This window comes from Lemur catta, chromosome 14 (assembly GCF_020740605.2).
Source record: "Lemur catta isolate mLemCat1 chromosome 14, mLemCat1.pri, whole genome shotgun sequence".
NCBI lineage: Eukaryota > Metazoa > Chordata > Mammalia > Primates > Lemuridae > Lemur > Lemur catta.
The window spans coordinates 17,032,549-17,048,982 of NC_059141.1; the positions used below are offsets into that span (position 1 = coordinate 17,032,549).

General features: G+C 47.2%; 1 protein-coding gene across 2 annotated transcripts in view; it reads left to right on the plus strand.

Moving 5' to 3' along the window:
- Nucleotides 1-16,434, plus strand: part of XPNPEP1 (X-prolyl aminopeptidase 1) — a 53,076-nt gene that overhangs the window by 20,485 nt on the left and 16,157 nt on the right. For both annotated transcript variants that reach the window (XM_045569151.1, XM_045569152.1), the window contains exons 4-10: nucleotides 4,950-5,013; nucleotides 6,201-6,305; nucleotides 9,667-9,759; nucleotides 10,084-10,227; nucleotides 11,815-11,910; nucleotides 14,371-14,452; nucleotides 16,016-16,226. In XM_045569151.1, the coding sequence (XP_045425107.1) occupies nucleotides 4,950-5,013; nucleotides 6,201-6,305; nucleotides 9,667-9,759; nucleotides 10,084-10,227; nucleotides 11,815-11,910; nucleotides 14,371-14,452; nucleotides 16,016-16,226 (795 nt within the window). The remainder of the gene's footprint in view (nucleotides 1-4,949; nucleotides 5,014-6,200; nucleotides 6,306-9,666; nucleotides 9,760-10,083; nucleotides 10,228-11,814; nucleotides 11,911-14,370; nucleotides 14,453-16,015; nucleotides 16,227-16,434) is intronic.

Genomic DNA, 16,434 nt, shown 5'->3' on the forward strand with positions numbered 1-16,434 from the left:
AGCTGTGGTAACAGTTCTCACAGTTTCAGTGGCCTGGTATTACGAAGGCTTACTTCTTAATTCTTGTTCATGTAGCAGTACATAGCTAGCGTTCCTGGTTGGTGGGAGACTTTCCTCTACCCAAAAGAAAAGTGATTCAGGGATCCAAGCTTTTTCCATCCCGTGTGCCACCATTCCAGCTGGTGGACGGGGAAGGAAAATGGAGAGGGCACACTCATTCCTAACAGCCCTGACCCAGATGTCACTTCCCACCCACATTCCACTGGTGAGAACTAGTCATGTGACCCCACTGTGAAGCAAGGGGACCTGGGAAGTCTTCATTTCCAGCCATTTTCTAGCAACTCTTCTACACTAAGGGAGGAGCATGACTCTTTGGACAGCTGTTTCCCCCATATATCTTGACTTGGTTTCATTTAGGAGAGAAGAAAAAATGCCCAAGTCTGGCAGTTACCTTAGTATTCGGGAACAAGGAGCCCATATCTCTATTCACAGTCCAACCTCTGGTACTTCCTGTGGCCAGAGAGCCGTTTACTAATTCAGTTTCATTTCTGCTGAGAACCTGATATGCTTGAGGCACTGTGCCAGGCTCCAGGTTTATGGGAGTGGAGGGTCAGGGAGGTGGAAAGATGTCATCCCTGCGTGGGCTCTAGTAACTTTAGCCATGCTTATCTTGGCGCTCAGCCATCAGCCTTTCTTGCTCGTTTCCGTCTGCATGTGGCCATGTTGACTAGCTGTGGTCATGTCACCACGCTTTCTTCAACTTTTAGTGTCTTTATAGAACTTGCAGGATAAAGTTCAAGCCTCGTAGTGGGAAGTCTGAGGTATTGGACCATTTGTCTTCAGACTGCTTTTCCAGAAATCTCTGTGGCCACTCCCTTGAACTTCCTGCTCCTGCCATTAGGCTGATTGACTGTCTGCCTCCCCACAGACCTCTTGCCTCTTGCTTATGGACTTTCTCACACTTTTCCCCGTCTGGATTGTCCTTCTGCTCCTCCTCACCTGTCCTTGGTGGCACAGGTGAAACCTCTGAGTTTGGCCTGATGGATTTAAGACAGATGTGAGAGTCCTTTATAGCAAATACCATACTGCCTATTCAGCATAGTTTATGTGGCTGTTTATTACTGCTGTTTCATGGAGTATCTGTCTTATTTTGCTGGCTGTATTGTCTACTCTGAGAAGATACTTTCTTATGTTTCCTATAAAGTTTAGTTCATTGTCTGGTGCATAGTAATAAGTGCTGCAGTTCATCAGGTGTTTAGCACGTGCTAATTGCTTTATGTCACACCTCAACCCTCCAAGGCGGACATTCTCCATTCACAATCCAACCTCTGGTACTTCCTGTGGACAGATAGCCGTTTCTCATGAACACACTTAATTTCTCATGAACACATATATTTCTAGCTTCTCCGAAATACTGAAGTCTGGCAAGATGTGGCCTGCATTCCAGCATGATGGAAATCAGAGCTGAGTAAGAGCTGCTCTCTTTACAAAGGACACCCCTTGTCCTGCTTTTCTTGCTTGGCTCACCTGCCTGTACCCTGAGGTATTTGAGTTTGAAACCCCACTTAAAGGATCCCTTGTGATCTTTTTCCTATTAGGTAATGTACAGGTTTCCTATAACTGCTGTGACAAATTTCCACAAAGGTAGTGGCTTAAAACAAATTTATTATCTTATGGTTCTGGAGGGCTGAAGTCTGTAATGGGTCAGCAGGGCTGTGTCACTTCTAGAGGCTCCAGGGGAGAGTCCATTTCCTTGCCTTTTCCAGCTCCTGGCGGCCACCTGCATTCCTTGGCTCAGGCCCCTTCCTCCAGCTTCACAGAGAGGGTTGAGGTTTTAACTGGGTAGAAGGAAGAAGGTCCATACCTCCTTCTGCTTGTTCATTTATAATGCAGATGTTGGTCGAGGACCTACTTTGTGTCACCTGTGTTGTGTACAGGGACAGTGACAAATAAGACAAACACTTTGATCTCATGGAACGTATATTCTTAGGAGGTGGGGAGGAGGAAAAATAACAGTAAAAATGTGAAAAGTTCATTAAGAGAAACATCTAGAAAATGTGCCATGCAGAGAGTTAAAAGTGGCTGGGTGGCCATTTTAGCTGGGTAGTGGATGACAGGCCTCTCTGGAGGTGACATTTGATCTGAAATATCACGATGAGAAGGAGCTAGCCATGCCATAATCAGAAAGAGAGAGAGACTTTTATAGGCACAAGGAAGAGCATGTGCAAAGGCCCTGAGGTTGGAATGAATGAGCTCAGGGTATGTGAAGAGCAGAAAAGTGGCCAGTGTGGCTGGAGCATCAAGAGTGGGAGGAGAGCTCTAGAGGATAGCAGGGTCCAATCAGGTGGTGCCATGGGGACTGGGCTGTGGTTTGGATTTTATCTGAAATACGACAGGAAGCCATCGGAGGGTTTTAAGGAGCTTGCTAACATGATTGTATATTAATATATACACACATTTTGAAAAGCTCATTCTGAGTGTGTGTGCAGAGTGGATTATAGGGGCAGTGGTCCAGCTAGAGATGATGGAGGCTTGGACTGAGTGTTGTTATTAGAGATGGAAAGAAGTGGGGGGTTTTGGAGAAAAAGCCAGCAGCTGTGCTTCTTTTTGCTTTTTCCTAGCATGCTACAGCTGTGGCTTATTTTAGGCCCTATGCTTCTCTCTGAGGAGAATGTCCCTGGGCATTGCCAGCTTCATGGCTGGGGGAAGAAGAGTGGCAGGCCCATGCCTAGGGCTTGTCTAGTCTCTGCATAGCCTGTCGGTGTGGAGGTGAGGCCGTGGCCAGCCTCACTCAGCGATGTCTTCCTGGCATGTTGACCACTTAGGTCATGTTTGGATGTTCTTACTCCAGACCTCATCTCAATCCCAAACTAAACATGTCCATCTGCTATAATTTCACCTCTCTTTGGAGGAACCCTTCCCCCGCTATTGCTGATGGAACACTCCAGATAAACCCTGTGTATCCCTTGTCTCTCCTCCCAGGCTTGTCCAGAGAGGGGTGGGGCATCCCTAGAGAACTGTGTCCCTGAGTGGAAGAGCCCAGCTGGGCCGAGATCAGTACTTCATTGTTGCCAGCATCCTTGCTCTGTGTCATGGGTAGCAGAGCCCCAAGCCCGTGCAACCATGTTGTTGATTGAGAGTGCCCTTGCTGTGTATTCTCTGTTGTGCACAGTGATTTTTAGCACGAGTTATTTTTGTTAACTTAGTTTTCCCAGCCCCTTAGATGCTTTTTTGCTGTTCAGGAAGAAGAGATTAATAATATCTCTTCCATTGCATATGTGCAGCACTTTCAAGTTCCTGGTGAGGTTTTTGAAACCTTAACTTACTGTTCCTCACAAGAGTCCAAGGAGAGGGGTGGGACAGCGCCCCCTGCACCCCTGCTCCCTTGCTACTTTTTAAAAAAGTCCTACTCCTAATGATTACTGGGTTAATAAACAAATGAGGATTCTGCAGTTCATAAATGATGCTGGTGACCATTTCTTTTTATTTCCTTAGGCTGTCTGCTGAATGTTCCTTTATGTTTTAGGAATAAAATATGTGCCTGCTGTTGCATTTAGCAATCTGAAATGACCCGTTTTAAAGATGAAGAAATGAGGCTGACAGAGGTGACAGGACTTGTTGCAGACCACACAGCTGGGCCTGGGCTAGAGGGCAGGTGTGGCCCAGACCTCCCTCATCCTGCCATTGTGGTTCTCTCTGCTAGCTCTTCCTGAATCTCCCTGGAGGGAGGCCCGGTAGCTGATTTGAGGCTGTGATTGAGGCTGCCTTGGTGAAAGGGGCAGGTCTCACCCACATGCAGGAGTGGAATGTGGGCTCTTTTCCCCCCTACGGCATATGGACTGTCCTAAAAATGCCTTCGGATGTGGCCAGCAGCCCTATTTCCCACGCTAAGCATTCTGAACCCTGCCAGGTCCTTTGTCCTTTGGCTTGGGAGAAACTTGCTAACTATAGAAGGAGCAGCAGCTCTGTACTCAAACAGACCTGGCTTTGGATCCTGCCCTGCTACTAACCTGTCAGTGGGCAAGTTATGTAAAGATTCTCTCTTTGAAAACCATAGTTTTCTCATTTGTTATTGGTCTTATCTGGGAGAGTCATTATAAGTATGAGAGATATTGTGTCAGGTGGGGCACCCTGGCATAGGGCTTCAGAGTCCAGGCTCTGGAGCTGACTGCCTAGTTTTGAATCCTGCTTCTGCTACTTAACTAGCTGTGTGACTTTGGGTAAGTTACTTGAACTCTCTGTGCCTCACTATCTCTTAACAGAAGTTGTACACCCTGGCTTGTACCCTCTGCCCAGGCATGAAAACCTTTTTCTTTCTTCACTTCCTAAGCAAGGGGATTCATTCAGAAGCAAGGGGATTATCAGCTGGGAAGGACCTGGTTTTAGATACGTTTTATTTTGCTGAAGCCTCTTGGGCTGGAGGAAGTGTTTCCTCTTATTCTCTAACAGGAAGGGACAGGGTCTGCGTGGGAGAGATTGATGATGCTACCTTGGAGGGGACATAAACAGGAAGTTCAGAAACAAGCCAATGTCTAAAGAGACTTAAGTCAGGGAATTATTGGTGCTTAAAACAGAAATTCAGACTGACTTTTCAGAAAAATAACAGATGCCTAAATGTCAGTGGCAAGGAAGGGAGAAGGCTATTGGTTTGTTTTGTGAGTAAGATCTCAGTGAAGAAATAGCAATTTTTATCTGTTTCTCTTGACTGTATTCTCCAAATGAGGAAATAGAGGCTAAAGGGAACAGCTCTCTTAGTCCTTAATTAATTCGAGTCTTCTGCAATATGTGCTAATTTTTTGTTTTCAGCTAGGCTGTTAGCTGCTTGAGGGAATGTGCCAAGGATTCCCCAACCTTTGTGGTCTGCCGGGCCTAGCGCAGGGCTAAGCACGGGGAAAGCAGTGAGCTCACGACTGATTTAGGTCCAATTTGTTGTCATCTTTGTTTTCCAGAGTGAGTATATTGCACCGTGTGACTGTCGGCGGGCCTTTGTTTCTGGATTCGATGGCTCTGCGGGTGAGTCACTAAAGTCTCTCTGTTCTTGCTGTACCTTTGTTTGCCTCCTAAAAATAAGTGAACCAAGTTTCAGCCTGTGATACACCAAAAAAAAAAAAAGAAAGAAAAGCAAACCAGATGTTTCTCATTGAGCCTCTGCTGAAAGATGTGGGTTCCCAGCCTTTCCCAGCTCCCCAAGGTCATCTTTTAGTGATGCTTTGCTCTTCTCTGCACCTTTGCTTTCAAAATTTTAATAATTTTTATTTATTTATTTTTAATAATTTTTATTTAAAATGTTTTTTTAACTTTTTATTAAATATAATGTACATAAAAAATTTGCATCAATTAAACTGAATATACTTGTTTAATTGGCACCCCAAGTAAGAAAAGACACATTAATAGCATCCCAGAACCTCCTGGCTTAGCTTATTGGTCCTGAATAATTCTGCAAGTGCTTGGCTTTTGGTTTGTCTATTTTCAATTTTGGCTTAAAAGACAAAGGTTAATGTTGAGCCACATTGGTGTCCTTCCACATCTTTCCCAGATGGTTGTGCCCTTGAGTTTTAGAGTGGGTTTCCCCCTTCAGGTGTCCAGCCCTTAAGCAAGCTGGACTAGGTGGGAGCTCCTCTCCCCCCGCAGTCAGCACTCTGCTTCCTTTGGCGTAAGTACTTGTATTGGTTGGCACGTTAGGATTGGCTTTGGCTGATGCCTCTGCGGAAAGCCCAGAGGTCTGCCAGGCCTGTGGGAACTGAGGGCAGATAGAGGTGGGAGCAGGAACACTCACAGGGTCCACTTGGTCTCTCTCCAGGAAAGGTGAAACAGCTCCTTGAGGGTGTCTGATGGGGCAGAGGAATGGCTGTGATCACTGAGTAGGAACCATTCCTACCTCTGTCTTGTTGAGTATGAGACCACTTTGGCCGTGGGTCCACGGTTCTTTGTTCTGCTGACTTTGACTTGTACTGTACAAGTGGGGTCCTTTCTGTGCAGGGACCAGTGCCAGGTAGCCTGGGTCTCAGGACTATTTCTTTCAAAGCTTGACTCACAGTTCTCAGTGGCGTCATATTCTCTTGCCTAGAGGTGTCCCTGGAGTTGAAGACCCATCTTCCCCACTAGGAGCTGGTGCCTCTCACTGCCCTCACTGGCCTGCTGCCATTTTGTGCAGCTTCTGGGCAGTTGTTGGAAACCTTTCTCTTTGCTCCCCGATCCAGGCACGGCCATCATCACAGAAGAGCATGCGGCCATGTGGACTGATGGGCGCTACTTTCTTCAGGCTGCCAAGCAGATGGACAGCAACTGGACTCTCATGAAGATGGGTGCGTAGAGGCGTGGCCGGCCCCAGTATAGTTGGCCCGATCTGGGCAGGGACCCTAGAGGACCCTAGAGATCCTCAGGACCCCTGGATCTTAATCCTTTTATGTGGTCATGGACCCTTTTGAGAATGCAAGGAAAACCAAAAAAATGGTATGCCTGTACATATATACCAATGCTCATTCAATTTTGGAGGGTCCTGGTTCAAGATATTTGTTTTACTGAGAGGAAACTGAGGCTAGAGAGGATAAGTGATTCGCTGCAGATCACATCGCTTGCCGTACATTTCACTTGTGCAGTGGGAGCCTTTCTGCTACTCTTTGCTGCCTCATGATTCCAGGTGAGAGAAAAGCAAGGGACTGCTGGTAACAGAAGCTAGAAAGTTCTCCCTGTGAGGTTCTCTCTGGGGATCCTAGATTTGTTTCTGGCAGCTCAGCTTTGGAGAAGAGCAGTATGTAGGGCAAGAGCTTGGGTCTGGAACTTTCTTGGGCTGGTGACTTCACTTGCAGTGCTTCAGTTTCCTCGTTTATAAAATGGGTTAGTCATAGTAAGTCCTGCATAGAGTGGGGAGCATTAAAGAAGTAATATATGGAAAGTGTGTGTATTGCTCAGTGTTTATTGAATAGTAAGTGTGTGTGTACTCTGCCTTTTCATTTAATTTTGTGCCATGTGTATTTTTTCTTGTCATTAAAATAGTCTTTACAAACATAGTTTTAGTAGTTGTACAAAGGTCTTTCCCTCCTGAATTTTGAATTTGGGGAACAGATGATAAGGAAGGAAAAAAAGGGGTGATGCTAGGGCCGAGTAAAAAAGAGAAATAGTTGATGTTTCTTGTTTGTTGTAGGAATTAATGAGGAAGGGAAGTTGTCACCAGACTCATAGTACAGGGGACAGAAGGCTGGGCTGTGACACTGAGACCCAGGCAGCTAGCTGACTGAGGGCTGTGTGCACTCACGTATGTGTGCCGTGCGCTCTCCACATGTGTATATACGTGCTGTTTGTCGTAAGGGGGGACTACGAACATTTTTGTCCTGGCAGTGGGATAACTTAAAATTTCTATTTCTCAAAAGTCTTTTTCAAAATATAAAACACCAGATCTATAGATGTTGCTGTATTTGATTTCTCCCTTCTCTCTCTCTCTCTCTCTCTCACACATACACACACACACCGAGGCATTTGAGGCTGTTATAAACATAGAGGCTGGTGGCCTTTTTGATTGCATGTCTGTGTTGCTGGAGTCCAGCACCCTCAACATATCTGTATGTTCATATGAGCTATTGTCTATCTGTATTCCAAATATTACTAAAAAAAAATTTCTTAATTTTTTTAGAAAAATAAATACAAATAGAAGTTCTGATACTTTCTTCGTATACCTAGTGGGTTAGTAAGTGTACCCTTGGGGTGTGGGTGTTTCTCTTTGGGGCCCAAAGATTCAAGCTGTTAGGTCTTCTTGCACTTTGGGGGTAGGAATGTCAGCGGAGCGAATATTGTCTGCCTGTTCCTTAAAGCAGGCCGAAAGGGGGTGGAGGGTAAAGTCCTTCCTCCCAAGCCCCTCTCTAGTTTCCTTAGGCGAATCTCCTGAGTAGGGAGAGTCCTGGGTTGGTTGGCCAGTGAGTGACTCATCCCTGGGGTTTTGCCAAAGATCTGTCTGCTAGGGAATGACATATCTTCAACTTGCGAAAGTTACACTGGGGAACACTAAAAAATTTCATTAATAAGTGGCTTGTTTTTAGTGGCTTGTAAAAAAACAGGAAAGTATTAAATAGCAAAATAAAACTCAGTGCCAGCTTCCAGGTAGTTTTTTAGAACTGGTACTCATGAGCTCATTTCTTTACAAAACTTTGAACTTCCCTTCTGTGGTTGTGTGGTTATAGCAGTAGTTGGTAGAGAAAATAGTAAGGATAAGTACTGTTTTAGAATATGTGGACTTTTACTCTAAATATACAATATTTTGCCAAGATGTTAATTTTTTTTTTTTTCTTTTTGAGGGTCTTGCTCTGTTGCCTGGGCTAGAGTGCAGTGGCACTGTCCTAGCTCACTGCAGCCTCAAACTCCTGGGCTCAAGGGATCCTCCCACCTCAGCTTCCGGAGTAGCTAGGACTACAGATGCATGACACCATGCCAGGCTAATTTTCCTATTTTTTGTAGAGATGGGGTCTTGCTATGTTGCTCAGGCTGCTCTCAAACTCCTGGCCTAAAGTGATCCTCCCACCTTAGCCTCACAAAATGCTAGGATTATAGGCATGGGCCACCACGCCCGACCCCAAGATGTTAAATTTTTTTTTTTTGTTTGAGACAGAGTCTCGCTCTGTTGCCCGGCTAGAGTGAGTGCCGTGGCGTCAGCCTAGCTCACAGCAATCTCAAACTCCTGGGCTTAAGCGATCCTCCTGCCTCAGCCTCCAGAGTAGCTGGGACTACAGGCATGCACCACCATGCCCAGCTAATTTTTTCTATATATATTTTTAGTTGGCCAGATAATTTCTTTCTATTTTTAGTAGAGACAGCGTCTCGCTCTTGCTCAGGCTGGTCTCGAACTCCTGACCTCGAGCGATCTGCCCGCCTCGGCCTCCCAGAGTGCTAGGATTACAGGCATGTGTTAAATGTTTAACAAAAATCTAATTGGTTAAAAAAGTATACATTCCAAAGATATTGGCTAGATATAGAAGATATTGGCTTAGATTATAGAAAAACTGGACTATAAAGTAATCTTAGTTCCTTTCTGGAAGCTTATTTAGTGTACTATGAATAGTATCTTAGAAGGGCTGTCTGATCTTGGGAGTTGGGAAGCCTGGGGCGGGGGGCATTTTAAAGACAACGGCAGGTTCTCATGTGTCTCTCTTACAGTCTTTGGAAAGATTTCTTTGCCTTGAGCCTTCCAGTCAGTGGCCAGTTGTGAGCCCCCTGCAGATGAGAGGCAGGCACTGGTGGCATGTTGTTGCCCACCTGATGTGTGATGTCAGGAAGGCTCCCAGCACCCAGACTTCACCAAATGACCACCCAAGCTCTCGTCAAGTGACCAGTAGTGGGAAGTGACCACTTTGCCATGACACCATGTACCTATGTTACAGTGATCCCTGGGATAATGTTTTTACTAGGAGTTCAGTGAAAATCATGTGTTTTTTTCACCCCCCTACATTCTCACCCTAGCCTTAGGCTTTTCTTACACACCACCTTACACTTCTTCCCCTCTTTCTGTAGCTTTCCAGGATTAAGGGAGGCTCATATTTTCTAAGTCCTGCCAATCCAGCTTAAAGAAGGTTTGATAAAGACCCTGCTGTCATGATGTCAATGAATTGCATCCTTCTGGGTAGGATGATGAGTGTGGGCCCACTGGGAATTGTTTCTTACCAGTTCTTCCCTCTGCAGGTCTGAAGGACACACCAACTCAGGAAGACTGGCTGGTGAGTGTGCTTCCTGAAGCATCCAGGGTTGGTGTGGACCCAATGATCATTCCTACAGGTGAGTGAGCTTGGTCCCTTCCTGCTTGGGTATGGAAGTGGCTTCTAGATTCCTCTCCGTCCTCCTTGTGGGATATGGAGCATTTGGGGGCTCAGCATGACTTGATGTCACGATAGAGAGCAAGGTGAGGAGAAGAGTTGTGGGATGGAGGCGGAGGAAGGCCGTTGGTGGAGATGTCCTTTTACTGTTCCTCGTCCTGCACATGCAGCTCTGGGCCGTGGGAGGATCACCTTTCAGAAGGTGCGGGGCTCTCTAGGCCCTGCTGCCTGCCTTGGCTGAAATAGGGGTTTAGTTCACGGCTGGGCCACGTGTGTGTCTCCTCAGATTACTGGAAGAAGATGGCCAAGGTTCTGAGAAGCGCTGGCCACCACCTCATTCCTGTCAAGGAGAACCTTGTCGACAAGATCTGGACAGACCGTCCTGAGCGCCCGTGCAAGCCCCTCCTCACACTGGGCCTGGATTACGCAGGTCAGAGCCACGGTAGCGCCCAGCAGGGGTCCCAGCTGTCATCCGCCCACCTCTTGGCGTGGTCTCCATCCTAGTCCTCTAAATCCAAGTCACGTTTGAGCTGGTGGGAGATTTTGCCCCACGCTGGCCCAGTGGGACATAGGAGGAATCAGGAGCTTTATTTGTTTCCACTGTTGCCACCTACTTGCCACTTACTTTGGCTTAGTTTATTTTTGCAAAGCTCTTCTGGGTGGCTTTTTGGGTGCTGTTAGCATTTGTGCGTTTACCTTCCAAGGGCCCTCAGCCTCCATCTTGTGCTTTCTGCTTTGGAAGCTTTGGAGTGTGGGTGTGTTTCTTTGGCCTGTGTGACAGTGCTGGGTGAGGAGCATGTTCTGTGAGCCGTCGTGTGGATTTATGAAGCAGTGACAGGGCAGAGGGAGTGGCCTGGGAGGTGGGGCTGCAGGGGAGGGCGCCTTGCTGTAGAAACAGAGGTGGATGGGGGATGGCTGTGGAATGTAGGCAGATTGCCCAGAGGGGTCCTGGGAAGAAAGCATGACAGCCCAGACTCCGGGCCAAGTTTTAAATAGCATTCCCGAGCTGATCTTCAAAGCAGCCCTTGGTGCAGGGGCAGCCCCCAGCTTGCTTTCCTGTGTGACGCCCTCACCGGAGGGCATTGCAGATTGGGGAGGATGGGTCCATTGAGTGGCCCAGGGTCAGCTAAATATTTTCCATCAGTGTGGTTTGAATTTTTTTCCACTGAAGCAGAACCTCTGAGCTATGGCTCGTAGGAGAGCAAATGTTGTAAAGCTTTTGTTCAGCAAGCATTTGAGGGCCTACTCTGTGCAGGACACTGTGCCGGGTGCTGGGTGGATAAGGCAGATGCCTACCTTGTTCACAGGTGGCTGTTACCTGAGTTACAAATGCTGCTATGGTGGGGTGAGCTCTTCCAGGGCCGCTGCTTCCTCCTGAGGAGCAGCAGGGAGGCCTTGGCCATGTCGGACAGGGTGGTGTGAGTTGGAAGTGGTAGTCACAGTGAGTCAGATCGCAGGGAAATCCTGGGTCTTAGCACTGAAAGGCGAGTCTCGCAGCCCCAGGAATGGTAAGCGGTGGGTGCTATTCCCTTGACCTGCGAAACTGAGTGAGTTCTCTCTGTTGGGTGGTGTGTTCACATCTCTCCCTGTGTGTCCCCTGTCATATCAATACTTAGACTACTATAATTGATTGCAGGTTTAATTGTCTTCCTTTCTAGATTGTAAGCCCCATGAGGACAGAGACTGGGCCTAGCACAGAGCTGTAACCTCAGTGACCAGCTTAGTGCCTGGCACATACCTATACTGGCAAGTTTAGATGCTTCATAGGCATCTGGGGGATGAATAAATGATTAATTTTGCTGGTGAGGCAATCAGGGCTCACGACAGTCAAGTGGCTTGAGCCAGAGCCACACTTCTTAATGTCTAGGGCTTGAATCTAGGTCTTCTATCTGTGCAAGCAACATGCTCCCTGTAAGGTTTGGTGCTGGTTGAGAATGTTTGGGATGGGTTCTTTCACTTCGCTCCCGTGGCTTCCTGGGACCAGGGCCTGAGTCGCAAGCACGTTTATCTCTTGCAGGCATCTCCTGGAAAGACAAGGTTGCAGACCTTCGATTGAAAATGGCTGAGAGGAACGTCATGTGGTTTGTGGTCACTGCTCTGGATGAGATTGCATGTGAGTGCTCTGGTTTCGCTGTTGGGCATGTTACCCGATCTCCTCTTTGGGTCTCCAAAAATCTGTGTGTTCCTGCCATTCAGCTTTCTGAGTAGCCAGGGAATAAGCAAAAGACCATGTCACCAAATGGGCATAGGAGATGCCAGTTAGGATGAAGGAGAAAGAATTACAGGGTCTAAGAGAAGGGAGTGTAGCCTTGCCCAGGGCAGTGTTACAGCCAGGGACTTACGGTGAATCCAAGAGTGACGTCTGCCTCTGGCCAGTCTCAGGATGGTGGCACCTCTGAGGAACAGTTCATGTCCGTCAGCCTCTCTCTAGGTTTAAAAGTGGGATCGTAGGAGATATTTTTTCCCTTGTATTTTTCCTATAATTTCCCAAGGTCTTTGCAGTGAGAATATTTTGGAAACATTTCTACCTCAGAAAACTCAGGAACTAAAAGTTCCTTGCCAAGCCCTTTGATACTGTAGCAGTTTCTCTACAATTGTTCAGTCCCTTCTCTCATCTTCTAGCACCTGAAGAAATCTGGTTGAACCTTCCTGTCCTGTCTCCTATTTTCTGAGTGGATTTGAGCTAGGGCAGTTGAGAAGAGGCACTGCTTTTCTTGTTGCTTTCTCACTAGAGAAAGAGACCCTGCTACACAGTGTCCTAGCTCTTCAGTCCCCATCTCACCTCTTCCATCCCCGAAACTTTGTTAAAGGTATCAGTGACTTATATCCCTAATTAACTTAATAGCCTCAACATCAGAAAAAAACATATAAAGCTAGTTTCTCCCCTTGATTATAACAAGAACACATTCCCATTATGGAAAACCTGGAAAATGCAGAGGAAGTGGAAAGATGAAAAAAAATCACCCCTAATTCTGTTACCCAGAGATAATGTGTTAATATTGTATACATTTTGTAGCCTGACTTTTTTTTTTTTTTTTTTTGAGACAGAGTCTCGCTTTGTCGCCCGGGCTAGAGTGAGTGCCGTGGCATCAGCCTAGCTCACAGCAACCTCAAACTCCTGGGCTTAAGCGATCCTACTGCCTCAGCCTCCCGAGTAGCTGGGACTACAGGCATGCGCCACTATGCCCGGCTAATTTTTTCTATATAGATTTTTAGCTGTCCAAATCATTTATTTCTATTTTTGGTAGAGACAGGGTCTTACTCTTGCTCAGGGTGGTCTCGAACTCCTGACCTTGAGAGATCCACCCGCCTCGGCCTCCCAGAGTGCTAGGATTACAGGCGTGAACCACCGCGCCCAGCCCTGACTTTTCAACATTTCAGTATACTATAAGCACTTAGAAGCATAATTTTAAGTGAGTATTAAATGTTATATCATATGGTTATACCATAATTTACTTAACCCTAAGGATGACCTTTGGGTTATTTCCAGTTTTCCCACAATTTATTGTGATGTTACCATCAAAATCTTGGTTCATAAATCCAAGTCTTAATGTCTGATAATTTCTTCCTCCTATTTCTGGTTGACTTTTAGGGGTGGTATTACAGGTTAGCAGGTATGTGTATAGTAAGGCTTTGGAAACATCTTGCCCTTTACTTGCCTGGAAGGTTGCATGGTGGCATTTGAACACACCCATGTTGCTACACTTTCAACCAGCCCCAGATACTATCGTTTATAAAAAGTGCTAGTACGGTAGATAAAAAACGTTGCTTCATCACTTTACTTTGAGAAACAGCTATTTTAAAATAGAGGCAATACTTTTGATGCCAGGGCCTTTTTGCACTCTGATCCTCAGGAGAGCAAACTCTCGGGAGCTGGAAGCCCTGGGACCAGAGCTGTGCTCTTTACTGGGCCCTCCAGTTTGTCAAACGTTCAGTGACCTTACCAGACCCCCTGACACTGGCCGACAGTGGGTCCCCACCCAGCTGTGGTGCCATAGCAGACCCATGGGTGGGCCCCAGGCTCCGGTTTCATTCGTGGGCTGCAGCCCTGCTGACTCACTCTTTTTCTTTCTGCCTCCGACCGGAAGCTCCGCCTCCGTGGGGCTTGCTGACCCTTACAGAGGGGGCCCTGTCTGGCCTCCCTTGTGGGTGGGTCTCAGTTTTTTTAACCTAGGCCACTTGCTTCAGGAGGGAGAAAGTGCTGTCTCCTTCCTCTTTATTTGGGGGTACCCAGAGGTTTATCTGTGGCATGGCCTGCCTGGCAGGTCACCGCTAGGCGGACCATTTGAACTCTTTGTGGGGCATTTCTCATGTGTTCTGACTAATGACTCTTATTCCCTTCTCTGAGTAGGGATGTGGCAGCATAAGAAACAGTTCTGGTGCCATCATGTGGCAGACACGAGCAATTGCAGCCCAGAGGTGGAACCAGGAGTAAGGTTCCCTGCTTTTCTGAGCAATGCCACCGAATCCTTCCACAGCAGCTGGACTCCAAGCCAAAGTTCTTCCCTCCCGCTATAGGTGACGCTGTAAAATCCCAAGTCAGGCAGGTGATAGGACTTTGATTTCTTTTTAGGGCTATTCAATCTTCGAGGATCAGATGTGGAGCACAATCCGGTATTTTTCTCCTACGCAATCATAGGACTAGAGACGATCATGTGAGTGTTTGCTTCTCACCTGGAACTTCCTTCCCTGCAGTGCCTTTGTGCCCCATTCTCCCCTTTCTGGTCCTGGTCCACCTGTTACTGCCTGATGATTTGCTGATGGCTTCTTTTTTCTCTTTCCCTTCTTGTTTTCATTAACAGTAGGTGTTTATTTATATCCTGCCTCTCCTTTAACCCCCCAAGTGATTTGAAATCTGTGAAGGTATCTATAGTACTATGAGATGAAAGAATAAGTAGGTGAGGATGTTAGGACCAAGCTGGAGTGAGGTTTGTTCACAAAATTCCTGCTGCAAGGTCTTATTCAGGTCACACATTTAATTCCAAGTTTTCTAGCAGCTGGTGCAAAGGGGTATATAGGCTCAGTTCCATAATCCTGGGTCCACAGTGCAAATAAACCCAGTTATTTCAAAGGTCAGAAATAATATGGGAGAACCCCCTGAACAATGCTTTGTTCAATTGTCAGTTTATCTTTTCAGAGCATTGCTTGTGGCCTTCCTGTCATTGCTCTTCTATTTGCATGACTTTCTGCATTCAGACAACACATTTCTTGAGTGCCTGCTGTGTGATGGGGGTCTCTGTTAGGTGCTAGGGTGAATGAGACAGAAGGGGTCCCAGGTTAGAGGTGGGGAGATGAGTATCTCCTCTTCCCGAGGGATTTGGGCACATACATGAACAACTTGTCAACAAGGTCGGTACAGGTGTAAGAGGGGCCTGACCTAGGTTTGGGGGTCAGAGGACACTCTTGGGGAAAGTAATATCCAAGCAGAGATGAATGATAAATGTGAGCTAGCCAGGTGACTGGCAGGGTGAGGAGTGGGAAACTGTGATCCCAGCAGAGGGAACAGCATTTTCAGGCTCTGGGCAGGAAAGAGCATGGCGTGTGTGCATGTGTGTGTGTGTGTGTGTGTGTGTGTGTGTAGGATCCAACGTAGTCCAGTGTGGTTGGAAGCTAGTGTGAGGTCAGAAGGTGAGCAGGAGCCACATGAAAGAAAGGCCTTGTGGGCTGAGTTCAGAGCTTACGCTCTTGTCCTGAGGACATCTGGGAGTGATTGAATGAATTTTTCAGAGGGAACCACATGTCAGACTTGTAAATTATAAAGAATATTATGACTGTGAAAACTTAGATGGATGGGACAAGACTTGGAGGCTGTGGGACTAATCCAAGTGAGAGATGGTGGTGGCCTGAACCCGGGTGGTGACCGCGCAAGGCTGGAGATAAAGCTGCACAGATTTGATGGACATTAGGCTGTTGGTCCCAAGGACTTAAGGAAGGCGGGGAAGAAGGGTGTCAAGGAGAGCAGTGCTCAGGTTTGTGGCTTGCGGAATCAGGTGGGTGATGACAACACACAGGGACAGAGAACACAGGTTGAAGAGCAGGATTTGGGGAAGGGGTGGGGAGGAGGGAAAAGCTGCTTGGTTTTGGTTGCCAGCAGACAGAGCCTGATGTGTGTGTGTGTGTGTGTGTGTGTGTGTGTGTGTGTGTGTGTGTGTGTCTGTGTTCTCACCCTCTCACTCATGTGGTTTCCTTTTTCTGTCACCCACCTGGGCCCTCTGCAGGCTCTTCATTGATGGTGACCGCATAGACACCCCTAGTGTGAAGGAGCACCTGCTTCTTGACTTGGGCCTGGAAGCCGAATACAGAATCCAGGTGCTTCCCTACAAGTCCATCCTGAGTGAGCTGAAGACCCTGTGTGCCGACGTCTCCCCAAGGGAGAAGGTGTGGGTCAGTGACAAGGCCAGCTACGCCGTGAGCGAGGCTATCCCAAAGGTTGGTGGCCCCACTTTGGCCCATCCTAAATCCTGCCACCCCGAACCACTTCTGGCGTCATGCAGCACGGTGTTCAAAGCAGGGGCTGTTTGGGCAGCTCCCTGCGCCTGGCTGCTGGGTCAGAGCTGGAGCTGGAGTCAGAGGCCCCTGAGAGCTCACTGAGTCCTGTGTTTTCCAAAGTATGGCATGAATGATGATTTTAGGGGTA